At 42.4% G+C, this 20,481-nt stretch overlaps 1 protein-coding gene across 1 annotated transcript in view; it reads left to right on the top strand.

Moving 5' to 3' along the window:
• Positions 1-20,481, top strand: part of ATRNL1 (attractin like 1) — a 494,725-nt gene that overhangs the window by 56,964 nt on the left and 417,280 nt on the right. The window contains exons 10-13 of the mRNA XM_080912593.1: positions 4,201-4,355; positions 13,751-13,835; positions 15,289-15,497; positions 16,405-16,523. Of these exons, the coding sequence (XP_080768719.1) occupies positions 4,201-4,355; positions 13,751-13,835; positions 15,289-15,497; positions 16,405-16,523 (568 nt within the window). The remainder of the gene's footprint in view (positions 1-4,200; positions 4,356-13,750; positions 13,836-15,288; positions 15,498-16,404; positions 16,524-20,481) is intronic.

Below are 20,481 nucleotides of genomic sequence, written 5' to 3'. Positions count from 1 at the left end.
CACACAGATACACACAGATACAGACACAGACACACAGATACACACAGACACACAGATACACACACATATACACACACACACCCCAGTTTATTTTTAATATCCCCTAAGCAGTGCAACTGGCTGGGCTACTTGCTAACTCCACGTGACTAACACACATTCCCCTCTGATATTCCTGAATTAATACTTTCTAAAATCTATATTTTATCTTTGCTGCCGTGGACCATGCTGGGCAGCCCTCCTGGGGCCGCTTCCCCCTGCACCTACCTGTTGGCAGGCTCTCCCCCTGCACTTTTCCTGCACAGTCAGTCTTCCATGCTCTCCTCGTGGCTGAATCTCCTTTTCTTCCTCCTCTGTTCCTTCCTGGGAATCCTAAATTCCCACCTCTGTTTCCCTGCCCAGCCATCGGCTGCCAGTAACAATTCACCAATAAGAGCCGACTGGGGTCAGGGGCCCTCAGCATCTGAACCCAGAGATTCTTATGTGATCTGGGGAGCTGAATGCACACAAGTAACATCAGAACCAATCCCCAACATATTTTGTTTGTTCTACATTAATTTTTTCACCAGTGTAGCACACATGTATGTGGTATGCATGCGTCTTCATGCGTGTGTGGGTGCAGATGTGTGTATGTGTCCGTGTGTGTGTTTATGCCACATTGAAAATGTGGAGATCTGAGGCTGACATCATGAGTTGTTCTCTTTTGGGAACCACAGTACATTTTGAAACATGATCTGTTGCTGAACCTAGAACTTGCTGTTTTGGCCTTTTTAGATATTCTAAAATGCCCTGCCTCTGCCCCTGCCTCCCCTGCCTCCCCTGCCTCTGCCTCCCCTGCCTCCCCTGCCTCCCCTGCCTCTGCCTCCCCTGCCTCCCCTGCCTCCCCTGCCTCCTTTGCCTCTGCCTCCCCTGCCTCCCCTGCCTCCCCTGCCTCTGCCTCCCCTGCCTCCCCTGCCTCTCCTGCCTCTGCCTCCCCTGCCTCCCCTGCCTCCCCTGCCTCCCCTGCCTCCCCTGCCTCTGCCTCCCCTGCCTCCCCTGCCTCCCCTGCCTCTGCTTCCCCTGCCTCCCCTGCCCCTCCCCTGCCTCCCCTGCCCCTGCCCCTGCCTCCCCTGCCTCCCCCGCCCCTGCCTCTGCAGAACAATTTTTGCTTCTTTGTTAAAGGCCACTTGGATATAGGCTACTCTTGTTGGCCTGTCTCTGGGCTCTCCGGTCCATTCTGTTAGTTGTCCATACGTTTTCAGTAACACTGCTTTGGTGCACCATGTGCATTCTGGGACCTGAACCTGGACCCTCTGGAGTCTCTTGGGCCCCTGGCATTCTCTAACCTAAGCTTTCACCTCCCACATAAGTCTTACCATCTGTCTGTCTGTCCATAATTTAGATGATTTACTGTAATCATATGACCATAAATTTAATCTCCATATCAGCATAAGAGCTGACACTTGATAGTATTCGTCTCTTCCTTTGTGTGCATGTAGCATCTGTCCATCCATTTAGAGACATTTTATTTTACTTTTATTTATTTATTTGTGTGCACATTGTTTTGAGATGGGGTTTAAGTAGGCTACCTGGTACTTGCTATGTAGATCAGGCCGGCCACAAACTAAGAAATTAACCTTCCTCTGCCCCCAAAGTGCTTGAGCTTTTTAAAAATTAGAATTTTGTAGTTTTCCTCATAAATCTTGTACACATAATAATATTATATAAAGCGTACATTTTATTATATATATGTATATATGCTGTAACATATTATATATGTATTCAGTTCTCTGGGGAGATCTTCAGAGATTTCTGTTTTGTCTGCCTTTTTCTCCTCCTGGAGAACCTCTGTCTTGCTGGTGAGGAATTGTAGGTGCATGGGCTCAGTGACCTGATTCCACTTGTGGTGATACCTTTGCTTTATACGTGGAATACTTGCTGTAGGAGGCTGGCATCTTTTAAGCTTGACTCTCTGGCATAGAACTTCTGCCCCGTTAAGGTAGGATCAACATTCTTTGGCTCCACTTTAACCGCATAACCCCCATGTTTAATGAGGGCTGAGTATGGAAAACCACCCAGACTTCTCTGACGTTTTCCTGGAGTGGAATTTAGGTAAGAATAGGGAGTGTGGGAATTGTGGCGACCTAATACTCTTACCAACATGTCATTGACCTGAACCAGGAAGCAAGGGGATGAAGCACTTTGTTTCCTGGCCCCACCCCTCAGGGTTAGAAATCTGTCCTTCTGAACTGGTGTCTCTCAGTGGTGAGGAGGTATCGGGAAGAAGTGGGCCTGGTTCAAAGGACTATTGCTTTACCCTTTTCTCCTACCTGTGGAAGAGGTGACTGGACTTCCGACCTTGGGTAGGCAAGGCAGGTACCCTATGGCTGAGCTCTCCGTTCTTAGCCACACCCCTTTCTGCTGAGCTTTATTGTGCAGCAGGACTAACCACAGTGCCCAGGCAGCCCCCGAGACCCGATTCTCCTGCCTTAGACCCTTAAATCGCTGGCATTACAGGCCTTTGTACCTGGTCAGAATTAGTGCTGATTCCTAACCCAAGCTTAGCAGACATTCCTCAGTAAGTGTCGAATGTTGCTCTTCATAGAGTTTTATGAGATCGTGCATTTTCCGAGACCCTAAAACTGTTTTGTATAAGGGCCTTCTGCAGAGACTGGAACCCTTCCGATTGTCACTCTCGGAATCCATCTCTTTCTTCAACATTAGATGATATTAATGAACATGGCTTTAGAAACTAGATAGAAACCAATGATTTTGTACATGTTTACTGTATTTATATTTTTAATCACAATTGTCATGAAGTATTAATTTATATTACTGTTCATTATTATGTATCATTTATTCAGAGAAATTCATAATTCTGAGTATATATTTGTAGTACTTTATGTAAATTTTACTGTTCTGAAAAGTCTATTTCAGAAGATTTATTTTTAAGTGTGTGCATGGATGTGCATGTGAGCACAGGTACACATGAATGAGCACAGGTGTATGTGTAAGTGAGCACGTGCTTGTGAGCACAGGTGCTTGTGAGTACAGGTGCACATGAGTGAGCACATGAGTGAGCACAGGTGCACATGAGTGAGCACAGGTGCACATGAGTGAGCACAGGTGCACATGAGTGAGCACAGGTGCACATGAGTGAGCACAGGTGCACATGAGTGAGCACAGGTGCTTGTGAGCACAGGTGCACATGAATGAGCACAGGTGTATGTGTGAGTGAGCATGTGCTTGTGAGCACAGGTGCTTGTGAGTACAGGTGCACATGAGTGAGCACATGAGTGAACACAGGTGCACATGAGTGAGCACAGGTGCACATGAGTGAGCACAGGTGCACATGAGTGAGCACATGAGTGAGCACAGGTGCTTGTGAGTACAGGTGCACATGAGTGAGCACAGGTGCTTGTGAGCACAGGTGCACATGAGTGAGCACAGGTGCACATGAGTGAGCACAGGTGCTTGTGAGCACAGGTGCATGTGAGACAGTTGTGTGTGGAGGCCAGAGTTTCCAGCTGCTCCTGGAGCTGCCTGGCATTGATGTGTTCCTAACTGCTGTGCCATCTTTCCAGCCCCAATGTGCAGTTTTTAATTACTCATATGTTGTAGATGCATCTAAAGACAATCTTGAGCAGAAGAATCTAAACACAAATAAGGACAACCCATATGAAAGTAAAGAAAAGCTCGTCATTGAAATAAAAATGTTTTTATCCATGTTCTGATTATTTAATAATGTTTGTCTTACAGAAATTCATTGAGTTTTGGACTTACTGTATCTGTGTTTTTGTGTATAAATTTTAATTAAACATAAATGCTCACTAAGGGGTCCTTATTAATTTTATAACTTTGGACTAAATTTATTATACTTAACTTTTTGCTTGTCTTAGCATGAAAAAGTCATGGTGTTTTGGTTCTTTCCTATGAGGTAGACTGGTTTCCTACCTTCTAAAGTGAAAATCACTTGAAATATAAATTATTAGTATTAAGAATTCTATTATATTGTGCTTCCTCAAAGCATTTTGAGATGTTGAGATTCTACAAACATTCTCTTAAAATACTGAAGCTTTGAAGTTACTTACAAGTTGTTAAAATTTATGTATCTCCCCCTTATGATTCCCCAGAGAATTTTTATATCCGAAGTCAACACTATATTTATAAAATCAGGGAAGTGTCTTTATCCTCTGTAATACATTTTTGAATTTTATTCTGTAGGACTATTTTGACAGAGAGTGGGTTTGCCCGGTACCTTCACTCAGCTGTTCTTATCAATGGAGCTGTGCTTGTTTTTGGAGGAAATACCCATAATGACACTTCCTTGAGTAACGGTGCCAAATGTTTTTCTGCTGATTTCCTGGCATATGACATAGGTATGTATCTGTTAGGACTGTACAGCAGGGAAAATGCCAGACGACTTTCTCTAGTAGACCGACAGCATGCTTACGTGTCATTTTAGAGGTCAGCCTAGTGGCAGACTGTGAGTCGTGTTTTCTCTAATTTCAGCACAGGGGTCCTACAAAGCCAAGGTCAGATGTGTTGGAATGGGTTAGTGTCAGGACAGAAGAGAGTCGTGGGACTGAGTGACCTTTTGGCCTTTAGCAGCATTTGACTGTTGTGTCCTTATCTGAAAATTGTACAAGCCTCTTGTGTCTTATACTGCATTGGTTTTAATGATGGACAGATATGTAATGCCAGCAAACTGTGGCAAATAAGACTATTTAGCAGGGATGAGCAAACCTTATTTTATATTAAATATATCGAATATATTTACTGAGTATGGGAGGGAAGTTCATTGAAAGGAATGTGGAAGAAGAGACAATGAAATATGATGAGAAAACAGAGTGAATTTAATCTGTGCCTGCGAGGGAGACCAGCCGAGGGAGGCCTCCGAGAGAGCTGCAGAAAGTGCTGAGGTACTCACTGGTTCATTCTGCCGGCTCTTGGTGATTCTCTGTGTGGGGGATTCACTCACTGAAACACATTTAACTCGCCAGTACATCATGGCGGTGAGAGGATTGCTTCTGTATCTGTAATGTTATAGCAGGTACTTAAGATATATTTGGCAGTGCACAAGAGTGTCTTTTATTGATGTTACAAATAAAGTACTATACCAAATTTGAAGCTATTCACTTGATGTGTAAAAGTAAGGGAGGCTAATTAATGTAAGACGGATTTACTCTTTAACATCTTAAAGGTACACAATCTGTTCTGTTAGATTATTTCCCATGGCCACACAGGAAAGCACAGTTGGCAATTAATAAACACTTTGGTCTCGATGCTATTATAAGTTTGCTAGAAGAAGCTGCCTGTATTACCATTAAGAATGCTAAGTGAGTTTGTGATTATTCAGTCTTAAATAAGGAAAATGTTACCTCTGAAATAACGGTAGAAGAGGTTCCGCACGGCGACCGTGGGACGGCCCAGCTTTTAGAAAGCTCCTGAATTATGGGCTGAGATCCAGAAAAAATAGGTTGCCTGGCACAGCGAGTCCGGCTGCCAGTAACCTCTTTACCTGGTGGAGAGACGGAGAGCTTAGCTTTCTGGAGGAACATGAAACCTTTATTTATTTAGTTTTGTTTGTGCACATTTCTTCTGTGAATTATTTTTAAAGTAACAGAAGAGGATGTCATTTTTACTGTTAACAATCCACAAAGTGGGATTTTGAGGTTTTACATTAGATTTTTTTTCCCAGCGAGCTTCTACACAGAGCCTGTTGTGTACTGAACTGTGTAAGGCTGAGCTGTTTGTAAGCTATGTGTAGAGAACCCGTTTTTATTCTTCAGGGTTACTGAAGATTATATTCCACTTTTTTGTGTCAAAAAGCTTTCAGAGGTTAGAAAAAAGCAAGCTTTGTTTTGTTTCAGAAGGAAACAGAAAGAGAGGTCGGAATATCAGCACTCTCTTAAACTCCGAGTGCTAGGCACTGCCGAGGGGTTTATGTACAAAGCCCAACGCCCCTCTCAAGGTCTGTGACAATGTCACGGACTCAGCGATCAGGCAAGAGTGACGGGGACTGAGCTAGAGGAGGACAGCAGTCGTCGTTCTAAGACCGGCATCTGCTCGCCTACACCACACTGACGGGTCGGGTCCCATCCTGTTCTTAATGTTCCGTCCAGTGTCAGATAACTTCAGCTTAATGTTTATTTCTTAATGCCGGGGATTGATGGAAGCAAATGCACTTCTCTCGCTGGCAACACACGTCACAGTGTTTTCCTGAAGGACATCGTTTCTTGTTATTTTTCACACAAAAGAATCTTTATTTCGATGTAGTTATTGTTTGTTGGAAGCAAAGATAGGCATTATAATGAACCAAGTAGAAAAAAAAATTTTTATAGTACAGAATAGAGTTTATGTAGGTCGTTGGGGAGTTAACAGGGTAATAGAGGGAGAGGGAGAGAAAGAGGGAGAAGGGTGAGGGAGAGGGAGAGGGAGAGAAAGAGGGAGAGGGGGTGAGGGAGAGGGAGAGGGAGAGGGAGAGAGAGAGGGAGAGGGAGAGGGAGAGGAAGAGGGAGAGGGTGAGGGAGAGGGTGAGGGAGAAGGAGAGGGAGAGAAAGAGGGAGAGGGGGTGAGGGAGAGGGAGAGGGAGAGAAAGAGGGAGAGGGGGTGAGGGAGAGGGAGAGGGAGAGGGAGAGAGAGAGGGAGAGGGAGAGGGAGAGGAAGAGGGAGAGAAAGAGGGAGAGGGGGTAAGGGAGAGGGAGAGAAAGAGGGAGAGGGAGAGAAAGAGGGAGAGGGGGTAAGGGAGAGGGAGAGAAAGAGGGAGAGGGAGAAGGGGTGAGGGAGAGGGAGAGGGAGAGGGAGAGGGAGAGAGGAGTAGAGCCCGGCTATGAGCACGTGGAGAGAGACGGGGTTGGGGGGGAGAGCAAGAGCACAGAGGGGAAGAGCGAAAATATATTTTAAAAACATGTTTTCTTTCTCTATAAGGAATTTCCTTGTCATGTTTAAATGAGGTGCATACTAATTTTTCTTTGTCCTGAGATTCACAGTTTCAATCTTAACCCTGGTGTAAATTTTATGTAATGAAATCATTAATCTTTGGAACCATAACTTTGTCTTCTGCACATTGTATTGAGTCTGATAAAGATTTAACCAATATAGTGTATGCTGCTGATTTTCAAAATGCTACAGTCTGCAGCCTGGAGTTCCTTGGGAAGGTTGTTGGGAAAATCAGAACTAAGTGTGAATAACTCAACTGTTAGTCACTAGACAGCTGTCTGCAGGAAGTGACTGAAGGACTGGGGATTGCTCAGTGATTGCAAATAACTCAAGTTCAAGTCCCAGCACCCGCCCTGGTGGCTCACACCAGCCTGAAGTTCAGGTCCAGAGGATCACTTGTCCTCTATGGCCAACCACGTCCAGGTACACATTCCCCTCGCCCTCCCAACACCACACACACAGTCAGCATAAAGCAGGAACCCGTAAAGAGGTGACTGAAGGGACTGAAGAGCTGGCCTGGGTAAGAATGGTAGACCCGAGTTTGGGTGACCCTGTTCCAGAGGGAGCCATCTTCTCTAGCTGCCACGGGTGCTGACACTCACGGGCATGCATTCATTCACACCGGGGCAATACTAAAGAATTAAATAAGAAGTCACTGAAGTATGGCGGATGATAGCCAGAGCTCATGAATGACCGTGTTCAGCAGGACACTTAGCAGGACACATGATGGTTTATTCGCAAACCTAGCTTGAACTCAGATGTTAGAATCTGAAGTTTTTATTAGTCCTCTTGTTATTTATTGGTAGTGAGAGCGTTGCCTTTAGAGAGCTGCGTGGGCACCATTTTTCAAGATCAAAATTATATAATTTTTTTTTCCTGGTAAAGATAGGTTCCTGTTCAGAATTTGGATAAAAGTCTGCAACAAGATGAAAAACAATATTTTCATAAAGGTAATAGAAAGATGGAGGTGTAAACCCCGAGTCGCGTGGTTTGGGGACCTGGCGGAGGAGCAGGATTGCTTGGACAGTGTCTTTATATGGTAGGAAATGGAAACTGTCCCATTTAGTTAGTGATGGTTCCCAGCGTGGACTCTCAGAACACAATGGCTTCATGTATGGCTTTAATTCCTTGGTAGCGATTACCAAAAATGTTACAAATGGAAAGCAAGTTCATACTTTAGCAGTAATGTTTGTGTTACTTGGTAAAATGATGATGCATAGTTTAATTGTTTTATTATACAGCAGAGTTAACACATCACCTACTTGATGAAGCATGGCATATACGATTTTGTGCAGCCCTATGGAGCATTATGTATAGAATGGATGCAGCCCTGTAAACAGTAATTTCACGATAAAAATGACAAATGCAAATTAAATAATCTACTTATTTATCTTTTTGGAACATTCCAACAAAGTTCTGCAAGTTCCATCTGGCTGGCTCTTTGTGCTTAAATTTATTTTTGTTTCCTGGAGGTTTTATTAGTCAATATTTCCTAATTATTTTTACGGCATTTTCATGGCTTACGTCTTGCTGAGCCAGCCACCTGAAAGAGCCAAATTGTCACTTTGTAGGTCAAGAAAGCCCTTGAGAGCTTTCTGTGGTGAATCAGCCAACTTTTTTTTTTTTTTTTTATCTTTGTATCTTTTCGGAAGTGTTATCTCTTTCTTTGGTACTTGATCAGGGAAATAGTTGGTACAGCCGCTATCTGCTGCTTCCTACTCATCCCCTTCCTCTCCATGCACCCTCTTAAAAAATCAAAATCAGTAAGAGAAAACGTTACCTCTCGGTTTGTCAAAGTGGGCAGCCAGGTTTGCCTACCACTCCCTGCGGAGCAGGGCTCTGGACACTTTGTAGTCCAGACTCTCATTGTCTGTCCAGTGTGTATTACATGTGCACTTAGGGAGGGAGAAACAGCCGGCAGCTCCCTGTCACCAAACCTAGTCACATGGAGTGCAGAACGGTGTATCCCACATCTGAAGTAAAGTCTTTGTTCAGAATTTTTTTTAATGCACCACTACACTATTTTTCTCCCCCTGACCTGGTCTAATAGGAAAACTTTGAACAGTCTTTTAGTTGGGAGGAGGGATATCAATTCATCCATGTAGCAAAGACACCAGCCGTAAGCATCAGTGGACTTGATTACACTCTACGGCTGGCGTCTTTGCGTTTTACTGTGACTCACCCTCAAACTGACCATGAAGTAGTGAAGCCAAGATGGAAAGTGAGAAAGTCAAGGAGGGAAAGAAATGATAGATGGACAGCAGGGTTCCCATTTCTCCTAACGTCTGCAGGCAGTTTGAGAGACTTTGTGCTTTGCCTGTGGGTACTAAGTTCTCTCTCTCTCTGAAACACAGTCTGCTCATAGCAGAGTGATCTTGTCACAGTGTTGGGGGTGTGAGCCACGTTCCTGGCCAGAGTGTCTTACTTTTGAAAATTACGAAGTGCGCTTTGTAGGAAGAAAGCTTGTTCCGAGAGGAGTGCTTGTAAGCCCTGGAGGATGCGGGTGGGAAGCAGCCGTGAAGACATTCACACAGCTTTGGCCAAAAGAGCACAATGTAGGATTATTCTAGAAATAAAGTTATGATTAATTATCAAGAAATTATGCACAAAATTTCTTATATGAAGGCCAACAGGGAATAATTTTTGTTGTAGTTAAAACACATGAAGTTGTCTCAAGTTTGTGAGACAGGTAGGGATGCTCACTTTGACTAGCAGAAAACAAAATCCCCAGAAGGTACAGGACCGAGGTCACCGAGACAGCATTGGGCTACAGTTGAATATTAAGGAAGTTTTGACTCCTGAAGGTCTAAGCAAACCTTATTTGACCATCAACAATTATGAGTCAGGCAGAAGAACACTTGGCAGCTGTAGAAAATTTTTCTTTCCATTACAAAATACAAGAGGGATGAAATTTTTCCTTGCATATGTCTTCTTTCAATTCCTGGACCTATGCAACCTGCGTGTTCTTTGCGTCACATCTCAGCCACACTCTTAAAACGGACTCGAAGCCCCGTATGTAAAACAACGGTGACTTTTTACTGTACGTGTACGAGTGTGTTGCCTGCATGTGTGTCCGTGCACCTCTGTGTCTGGTGCCTGCAGAGGCGTGAGGAGGGCGTGTAGATGTCCTGGGATGGGAGTTACCAGCAGGTGTGAGCTGCCATGTGGATCTTGGGAATAGAGCAGGTCCCTGTAGAAGAGCAGTCGACGCTCTACAGCACCTCAGCCCCAGGAATATTAAATTTTGGAGTAGTTTATAGTAGCAGAATTCTTACAGAATTACAGGTGTGTAGTTTCATGGAAACCATGGTAATTTGTAGAAAAATTAGTCAGCAATTGAGTTCTTACCTGGATTATTTTCTACATAATCACTAAATTAATAGGATATCACCTAAAGTTCTTCAAATATAACTTCACTGATAAGTAGTTCTGATGGTGCAGGATGTTGAAATTTGAACTTAAAACCAGTAACTTTTACTTCTTGATCTTCTATGAATTTATTTTTTGGTCTGTACACGAAATACCGCGCAGCAGAGCATTTAAAGGTGTGCCCTGAAGAATGAATTTCGTCTCATTATGTTGCTATGGATGGATTTCTCTCAATTTAAAGATGTCAGTTCTGTGTAAAATTTCTTTCAAATTCTCTAGGCTTAAGCTGGTTATGAAGAGATAATAACTGGGCTATTCTACAAGTGTATTTTCTTCTCGGTGGAAAATAGACTTGTCGATCGCAGCCAAGGAGAACATGACAGGCTGTGGAGTGTGAGAACTGCAGTAGCCCACAGTGAGCAAATGACATTAACCTGAGGCTGGTTAGGAACACTTTCCATTTGTGCTTAAATATTTGTCACTTTGCATTTCTGTCCTCATTTCTCCGGAACCTGCACAGTCATAGCTGTAAGGTCGGAGGGTTGCGGAGCAGCCATGCCGAGGGAGAGGTCGGCGCTGCCTGCTTATGCGGGGAACTTGGTGCCTGGGGTCTCGATCATTTTTATTTCCCCTTTTATCTTACTGATGGTGCTGTCAGCTCTAGATGGGAGGCTCTGGATATATGGTCATTTGGTAATCTGTGGCCTGTGCTGTCTGCAGGGTAGCAAGGATTAAGTTTCCACTGCTGAAGGCATGGCTGTGCACACGTGGTGTGTCCGTGTAATGTGCACACAAGTCCAGTCTCTACTGGGCTTCTCTCATGAGCCTGTTAGAGATTCCACAGGCTACCATCTTCAACAGGGATGTCACCAGCTGCTGGTCTCATGACCTAGCTGAAGAGCTGCTTGTACCAAGTGATAACTGGCCCCACCAGACCTGCTTTCTTGCCCAGCCACAGAGTCAGAGCTCACACCTTTGCTGTCTGTCCTCTTACCGGAAGTATGGCCTGGCATACTCGTCCTAAATGTTGACAATGCTGCTTCTATCAGAACCCAGACAAGTCTGGTGTGGTTGCAGTGGGATAGTTGTTCCTTTTAAATTTTAATAAGATGGCATATTGTTCTTGTCCATTGGACGGTTTATAGATTTTAACAATATGGAAAGCCTGTTTGTATATTTTATTTTATATCTTTTGGAGTATGGCTGCTTTAATAAGGTCTTTATTGCATTAACTGTTCTTGATATTCTGGTCCCATTAGCACAAATAAAAATAGTGTAGTGTGTTTTCAGTATCAGCACATAGTCTATAAATAGTGAACAGTTTGAATCATGTGCATTTTCGTTAGATGGGTGATTGACATCCAACTACCTGAGCTCTGCCCATTAGTTTTTCTGTTGAGACCCTGAGCCGTTTGTAGGTCACCCTGCTTTTGAAAAAAATAAAATAATGTCTCAAAATTCCTCCAGCAGGAAATTTCAAATATACACAAACCAAATAACGGAAAGACAAAAGTTTTCTAACAAATCTTAAGCTGTTTAACTTCCAATAGATCCAACTCTTCACTGATAACACAAGACAATTCTTTACTAAACCTCACTGAATTCTTGGAAAACCTTTTCAAGTTAAGCAGGCAAACACCACTTTGGAAGCGATTTTGTACAATTTTACATTGGTAAATACACATTACTCACATTTCTAAAATTAACCCTGACACATAAAGTTGGCAGTCTGCTATCATGCGCAGGTCTTTGTTGTAGATTCTAACAGTGGCACCTCCAGGTTTGGGGCGATGTCCCAGGAGGTAAAGCAAGCTCATCCCCAGAACCAGCCTGTGATCACAGTGTGGATACCGTGAGGTGGGAGGAGGAGACGGGAGTCCTGCAAAGCTCCAGGCCAGAAAACCTGTCTAAAATGATCTGCAAACACATACAGCATGTCTATGTGGACACACCCACATTCATATGCAGTACACATGTACATGCACATGTGCATGCACACACATGCACACACATGCACACACATGCACACACACATGTTCACACTCACACATGCACACACATGCACACACATGGACACACATGCACACACATGCATACACATGCACACACATGCACACACTTACACACACATGTTCACACTCACACATGCACTCACACGTAATCTGCAGAGTATTGACTTGTAGGAGCACTGCTAGGCCTCATGTGCACACCGTTTTTATGGATAAAGCAAAAGCACTTTAATAAAATTGGTTTTCTCCCACTTCAGAGCGGCAGACAGCTCTTTTGGTCAACCTCAGAGCTGTACGGACTAAAGCGGACTCTTGTTTTGGTTCTGTTTGTGTTCTTGGAATATTCTTTGAGAAATACAAGTTGGGATGTATTCTATTGCTTTCAGTATCCCAGCCTCAGTTTATGAACTACAATTTTGGATTTTATAAATCTCTTGATCATTTTTAGTAAGAATATTGAGTTAAAACTCTTTACTGTTTGTGTTCTAGGCACAATTATATGGGTAAGAAACATGTAATTTTTTATAATTTTAAATTTTATAGTTAGTTCTATAAAACTTTTGTGGATTTCTAAGGTTAATAAAACAATATTTTCAAAAGCTTAATGCAATTAAACTAATTACCAGGGCTTGCTTTTGACAGGGCATGTTTAAGAAATTGAAAGGTAATAAAATATTCTAAGCCTGTCCCCAGGTGCTGGACACCAAGTCATTTAACATCTTAAAGACTGTGTTTATGTGTGCTAGTTTTACTGTTGTATTGAGATGGTAAATTTTCTTCTTTTTTTCATTTTGTGAGAATTTTGTTTATGAAAATTGAATTTGCATTATTCCTCCCTTCTCCCTCCAGCTCCTGTCTTCCTCCCCATCTTCTCAAATGTAGTATAGATTTTCTTTAACCATTTTCTCTCTATAGTTTTTATATACTGAATTATTTTTATTGTTTAAAAAGTTTTTAAGTCTAGGCTTTTGTACAATTGAAGTATTCTTTCTAACATCAAATAAAAGCAGTTTTCCTGAAACATTGTATCACTGAAGCCATTCACATATTATCTATGGTTCTCCTTTGGACATTCTGCCGGTGGATATTTTGTGTCCACTTAGTTCTGGAGCAGGTGATGGTTGATGGCATTTATAGATGTGCCCTGCAGTGACACTCATGGGCTTTACTATGTGAATCTTGTTGTATTCAGTAAAGAAAAGTCAGTGGAATTATCTCCAAACACAAATGATACAATTTCATTCATTCTTTTGCTAATTCTCATATACTTTAAGTTATCGGTGAGAAATTTATGAGTTATTTTTATTTGAAGACTTACGGTAGTTGATTAACAATACTAAGTTTTGGATAATGGGAAATTAATATTTTTTTCTGATTTTAAGTATTCTATCTCTGTTTTCATCAGTGATTCTTTTCTATTTCTTTTGACTTTTTTTTTCTTTCTTTCTTTCTAGCTTGTGATGAATGGAAGACATTGCCAAAGCCAAATCTCCACAGAGATGTCAACCGATTTGGACATTCTGCAGTGGTCATCAATGGGTAGGTCACGTCAGTCATTTTAGGACACTTGTCCTTGCAGCTTCCCGAGGTCTAAACTCTGTTAGGCACTTAGTGTTGGCCTTCAGTGACACTGAATTTTATCCTTCTTTCTGAGTCCCTGGTGGTTTGTTAGCCTTCTCCTCCATGATTAAGGGGAGGAGCTAAGACTGAACTACACACAAAGAGACAGAATCAGATCCCAGTGTAGCCCTGCCACTGACCACAGGTGGGGATTTGATGTCGGTAGATTATTGATCTCCCTACACTTCGATACTTATGTATCTTTTGGAAATTGGAGTATGGGATTAAATTATAGTCTCTTATTTATCTGTTTTATTTGTTTTTGATGCAAATTCTCATTCTGAAGTCTAGCTGTACTGGAAGTATGTTAACTGTGCAATCATTGAATGCATATCCAACCCCTCACCTCTCTCCGGCCCTCGGCACGTATGCCCTTTGAAAATTTTCCAGAATTCCAAACATCACTTAATCTCAGAAACTATTATAACTAATACAGATTGACTTAAAGTAGCAATGAATGAGATTTATCTGAATCCTCATTCTTCCCATCCCCCGGCTTCATTGTGGAAAATAGGGTTAGAATTTCATGTTTTTGTTTGTTTAATATAAAAAAGTATTCTTGAAGCATTTTGGACCAGTTTGTGTTCTTTTGAGGGCATGCAAGAATTTTCACTGACAGTGGTAGACACTTTAGGATTGTGAGGGCTCCGTTCTACACCGGGGTGTGGAAGTCTCACCGTGACTTTACTCAACTCTTTCCTTTACAAGAAATAACTTCTCAGCATCTTTTCTCCACACTCGGCATCTGCACTGAGCGGCAGCTGTGTGTTTACATAGCGATACCTCCCACCCCACAGTCTGTCCCTGAAATGGAAGGATCTTGAGTTCAGGGCTAGGAAGGGGTACATTGGAGACTTTTGTCAAATACAACACACCAAAATATAACAAACATCATGAAACAAAATCCCCAAGCCAGTATAAAAAAAATGGTATATCTAGACAGCTATTCTAAAGTGTACTTTACCATTCATATATCAACATAATAAAATTAAATATTACTATGATTGTAATGTATTTGTTTTAAAATTGATTACTTTATTAAAACGGCAGTACTTCTTCTGAAAGAAAGGAAAGTTACATACTCGTTTCTCTCTTCCACTAGTAATAAACATGTCTGGAAATGTAATGTTTCCATAAAACATTAAGATCTATACTATATTTCAAATTTTATCTGAAAAATTGTCAAGAAAAACCTCAAAATAATTAATCTGGGCTTTTAATGTCATACTAGATGTGAGAAGAGATATGATTTTAAAGAAAAGTTGGGCACAGCACAAACATTTAAATGTCAAATGTGTTTATTCTTCACACCAGTTCACCAGGCCACTTGACCCTGTTTTGTTAAGGTATAATGTCTGTCGTTTTCTCACAGGTCAATGTATATATTTGGTGGATTTTCTAGTGTGCTCCTTAATGATATCCTTGTGTATAAGCCTCCAAATTGCAAAGCTTTCCGAGACGAGGAGCTCTGTAGAAATGCTGGCCCCGGGATCAGATGTGTTTGGAATAAGAAGCACTGTGAGTCTTGGGAGTCTGGGAAAACAAGTAATATTCTCAGAGCCAAGTGCCCTCCCAAGGCAGGTGAGCTGCTTTCCCGGCTGTGCTGACCTTTACACTTTCTGCTTATTTAAAACTAGATTGATCTTGCTTATACGAGGTTCCTTATTTTAGAAATTAAAGATATTCTAATTATGAAGTCTGGTAGTTGAACTAGACAGCAGTTAATTCTTTAATACTTCCAGTTTTAGTTTCTTAATGTGTATAAGAATATTTTGTGTAGCTTTATTTTACAGTACAGTTAAATGATTTTTTATATACACCATTTTTCAGAAACATTTTTACTTTAAAGAAATAAAAGCAGCAATATATTTTACATTTGCTGTTTTCTTCCTGAATTGCTGCAAAATTATAGAATGGTTTTTCTATTTTGGAACCAAAATCATCTCATTGTAATGAACTTACAAATAAAATGATCACACAGCAGGACTGACAGTTGGCAGTCCCAAACGCCACACACCCCATGTCCACTGTGGAGCTGTGGAGCTTTTCTTGGGCGTGTCATTCTGTTGTGAAGTGTTGGATAGGTAATTATCGTTAGGAAAGATGAGCCGTCAGCATTTGCAGTTATGATCTGTGTGGAGGTTACGCAGTTCAGCTGGCTGAGGGCTTTGGTAGTTTTTGCTGCTGCAACAAATAAACGTTTTCAGGTCTTGCCCCTCTGTGTCACTTTGACTCTCTAAATAGCTTTAGAGTCATAAAATCCAAACATTTATTGTATTTTATTTGGATGTGTGCTATTGGTAAGCTTCTTTTTCTAAATGAGTAAACTTAAAAATGTGTCCTGTAAATATGAACCACAAAGTTGGCTTCATACTTATTTTGCTACTGATATTTTCTTTTGGGGGTAAGAGCCATGCTAGGGATCCTTAAGTAGGATCATGACGTTGTCTTTGAGTCTGCTGAGTGTTCTCTCCCGTGTACGTTACAGCTGCTTCTGATGACAGATGCTACAGATATGCTGACTGTGCCAGCTGCACAGCCAACACAAACGGGTGCCAGTGGTGTGACGACAAGAAATGCATCTCAGCCAGCAGCAACTGCAGCACGGTTCGTATGGAAGGGTGGGTGGTGACGTCATGGGCATGCGCTCGCATCGCTCGCTCATCCAATTACTGTGCGCAAAGGGTGACGTCATGGGCATGCGCTCGCATCGCTCGCACAAAGGGTGACGTCACGGGCATGCGCTCGCATCACCCTTATGGTTCAGTTACTGTGTGCAAAGGGTGACATCACGGGCATGCGCTCGAATGCTTGCTTACTGTCCAGTTACTGTGCACAAAGGGGAGACTTCACTGACACACAGAACACGTGTTGGGATCCGTCTGAGCATGCTGGCACATGCCCTTAATTCCGGCAATGACGCAGAGGCATGCAGGTCTCTGAGAGTTCAGGCTCAGCTGGTCTACCCAGTGAGTTCCAGGAAAGCCAGGGCTATAAAGAGAGAGAGCCTGTCTCAACATCCTCACCCTTCAGAGCAAGGAAATAGATAAGGAGCCGGCCCCATCTCGACACACCGCAGTTAGCTGGTATGCAGCTTTGTTGAGTCGAAGTGCCAGTCTGCATTGTTTTGTAGCTTGTAACCGTCCATGTGTTTCACGAATGAGGCTGACAGGCTTCAGTCTGTGGTGTAGACTCTTTAGCGTTGTCTTTAAACGGTCTTTATGGCACTGATGGGACCAGTGTGTTCCGTAGATAGATACCAAGATTATCTGTGGAATTCCTGCCGGAAACGTCAGCTGTGCTCCTGTGGTTTGCACACTTAATTTTACATTTTAGCACAGCATTGGTAACTCCAGTTCTTCCTTCTCTATCTTTAGATCACTTACTGCCGACTGAAGGCAATTTTGTTTTGCAGTTGACCTTTAGCAACGATTTTGATGATCACAACTGTGGGTCTCCTATTCACATTTAGTATGCAGAGGCTAAGCACTCACAGTACATGGAACAGCCTCCCACAACCACCAGTACACACGGCAACCTCGCACATACAGACAATGATTTTCTGCCATAAAGTATCAATATTTCTGGACTACTACTTTAGACAAACCAAAACTATTGACAACATTTTAAAATTAGTAATTATGGTTTTGAAACAGTGAACATTCATCTTATAGCATATTATAACCAATGATACCTGAGCTTATTAAAGTTGTGGGAGTCTTATCAAACAGTAAAGCATAGAGGGAAATTTACTGACTGGCTCAGTAATCTTGAACCCTTTGCTCTTATAATATTTTATTGGTATATAATTTTCAGTTATATGTATCAATGGCAAGATATACTAAAGGTTTGAGTCTTTAACATTGTTTATACTTTGAAATTTTAAGTTATCTCTTTAGGTATGTACTACTCAGAGAAGGAAAATTATTTTATTGGAAATAAAAATTAAGACACAACGTAAAGGTTTTGTGTTATGGTTAGCGTTCTTTAAAGGGACTCACAATTCTAAGGACTTGTTCACGGGGTTTTGAAAAGTCTCCTTGATATGTCTGTCACCTGTAAACTGGACACATGAGAAAGCGTGATGATGTTGCAGAAGTACAGCGGCCTGTGAGCTGCTCGCGCCTCTCAGGTGAGTCCCAGCCGAGTGCAGGGTCAGACAGGGTCGTCACACTCCGAGATGTTCGTGCTGTGTGGCAGTCAGCTGGCAGGATGTTCCCGTCCACACTGGGGATGGAAGTTAGTCAGATTTGGCAAATGCTACTCTCAAATGACACCTTCACAGACATGCCAGACTGTGCATACCTGGGTCCTAGTTACGTGGATACATTGATTAGCTATCACATAACTGAAATGTAGAAAACTACTTCTTAAAAATTTCAAGAAAAACTCATCTCAATCTTTGATAACTTTGAATTAGTTCTCGTTTCGACATCAATTTAGTTGGCTCTGGTTGCCACGATGAAGCAACATAAACTATGATTTATAAGAAACAAGGATTTATTTCCCAAAGTCTTGAAGACTTAGGCTCTCAAGTTCAGAGCACTGACAGCTCAAAGACCCCACTTCTGGTCCATAGGCCATTACTTCTCTGTCACAATGCAGTCAGGCTCCACCACGGAGACTGGATTGCACCTCAGTGTCCTCTCCCATATTCTCCCCGTGGGGATTTGTCACCCGAATGTGATTTTTGGGGAGAAACACAGTCCACAGAAGATGCTCAGATCTGTGCGTATACGTCAATGTTTGGTAACTGTACGTCCATCTGAAAGGTGCAGTTATGCAGTTGCTCCCACACATTCATCTTAAAGTGGGTCCTTGTGCTTTTTATTTTTGACGGTGCGCTAAACAGGAAAGACTTGGATGCCACAGCATGTGTGAGCAGATGGTGCCGCCCCACAATTTACAGTCCTGCTAGAATGTATTTTTTGGGCAGTTTCATCAGAGTGTCTGGTGATTAAGCCAAGCCAAATGCTAATGGGCACCTAAAGTTTCAGGGAATTCGGTCAGATTATGTGCAGTGGAATCCGATTTCATTATTCAGCCACATTTGTTGCAGGTTGCATATCTGTGCTCTGGTGGGTCAGAAATCTGTTTGCTTTTCATGGATTTACATTTTGAGTTCATGATCTATTTGAGTAAATAGATCAGTGATTGGAGCCATCACCGTTACTCTCCATCGTCTGGTTATGAATGTGCCACTGGCCCATGAGGGGAACAATGCCAGTGTAATTCAGTGCTCCGCTGTATTCCACCACTGACTAAAGCAGAATTTCCTCTCCTGCTGTTATGTTCATCAATGAGGAGCTGTTAATGGGGAGCTCAGCCGCATCAGCCGAGGGCTCTGCCATACGCCGTTCCGAGCCTTTGCACAAAGCTGCCCTTTTCTTTCCTAACCCCAACATACTCAGTCATTTCTCTTGTCGTTTTCATAGATTTATAGATTCGATAAGTAAGGCAAATTTATTTCTTTTTAGTTGGTTAGCAAGTGCTTTAAATCCTACTCTGACGATCATATAGAATAATGCTAGAATTTATGCGCTCTGTGAAAAAATACTTTGAGTAAGAAAAACTGACATTGAGCTAGTTTACCTGTTCTTAGAGGAGATATGGTGGTTGAATAACTCATAGTTGAAATTTGCAAAAATGTGCTGAATTTTTTTTATTCCAGGATGAGCAAGGTAAACATTATATGTGGGTACATTTTATCTGTTATCATGTGGTAAATGTAATATTCTCAATAGAGAAATTAATATTTGGGTCAGGAGATGGGTAAGTGTGAGGACCTCCACTCGACCCCAAGGACTCATGCAAAGTCAGCAAGATCGAGGGTAACTTTAACCCTGTGCTTCGAGGGTTAGCATGGGTGTGAGACAGGGGACTGCCCGGAAGCACTCAGGGCCTACATCTTTGCTGTGTACAAGGGTAAACAATAAAGAGACCCTGCCTGGAACAGGGGGGACAGTAAAGACAAGACCCGGCTTATCCTCTGACTACAACATATGCACAACATGTACACCAGAACCCACATACATGCACATGCATGCACACATGTATGCATACACAGACACCCTTTTGTCTTGGAAGTGACTATAATGCATTTCAAATACTTATTTACTTGTGCTAGCTGGTTTTGTGTTAACATGAGCAGGCGTCATTTCAGAAGAGGGAACCTCAAATGTGTTGTCCCCACCTGACTAGCTGTGAAAAAGCCTGTAGTGTATTTTCATGATTGGTGCAGGAAGGTCCTGCTCACTGTGGGTGCCGTCTGGAGATGGTTGCTCTGGGGCACTGTAAGAAAACAGGCTGAGCAAGCTATGAGGAACAAGCCAGTAAACAGTGTGCCATGATCTTCAGTTCCTGCCTCCAGGTTCCTGCGCTGCCTTCCTTTCATGTGGACTGTTATGGGGATGTCTAAGCTGAAATAAACCTCTTCTTCCACAAGATGCTCTTGGCCATGGTGTTTTGTCAAAGGGGTAGAAATCTTAACTAGAATGCCTGTGTGTGTAAGCTCAGCCAGCCGACAGTGTGCAGGATCTGCTTTTTAGTTCCTCTCCATTTATTC

Source organism: Micromys minutus (assembly GCF_963924665.1).
Source record: "Micromys minutus genome assembly, chromosome: 2".
Lineage (NCBI taxonomy): Eukaryota > Metazoa > Chordata > Mammalia > Rodentia > Muridae > Micromys > Micromys minutus.
This window is presented reverse-complemented; position numbering and strand designations above follow the sequence as displayed.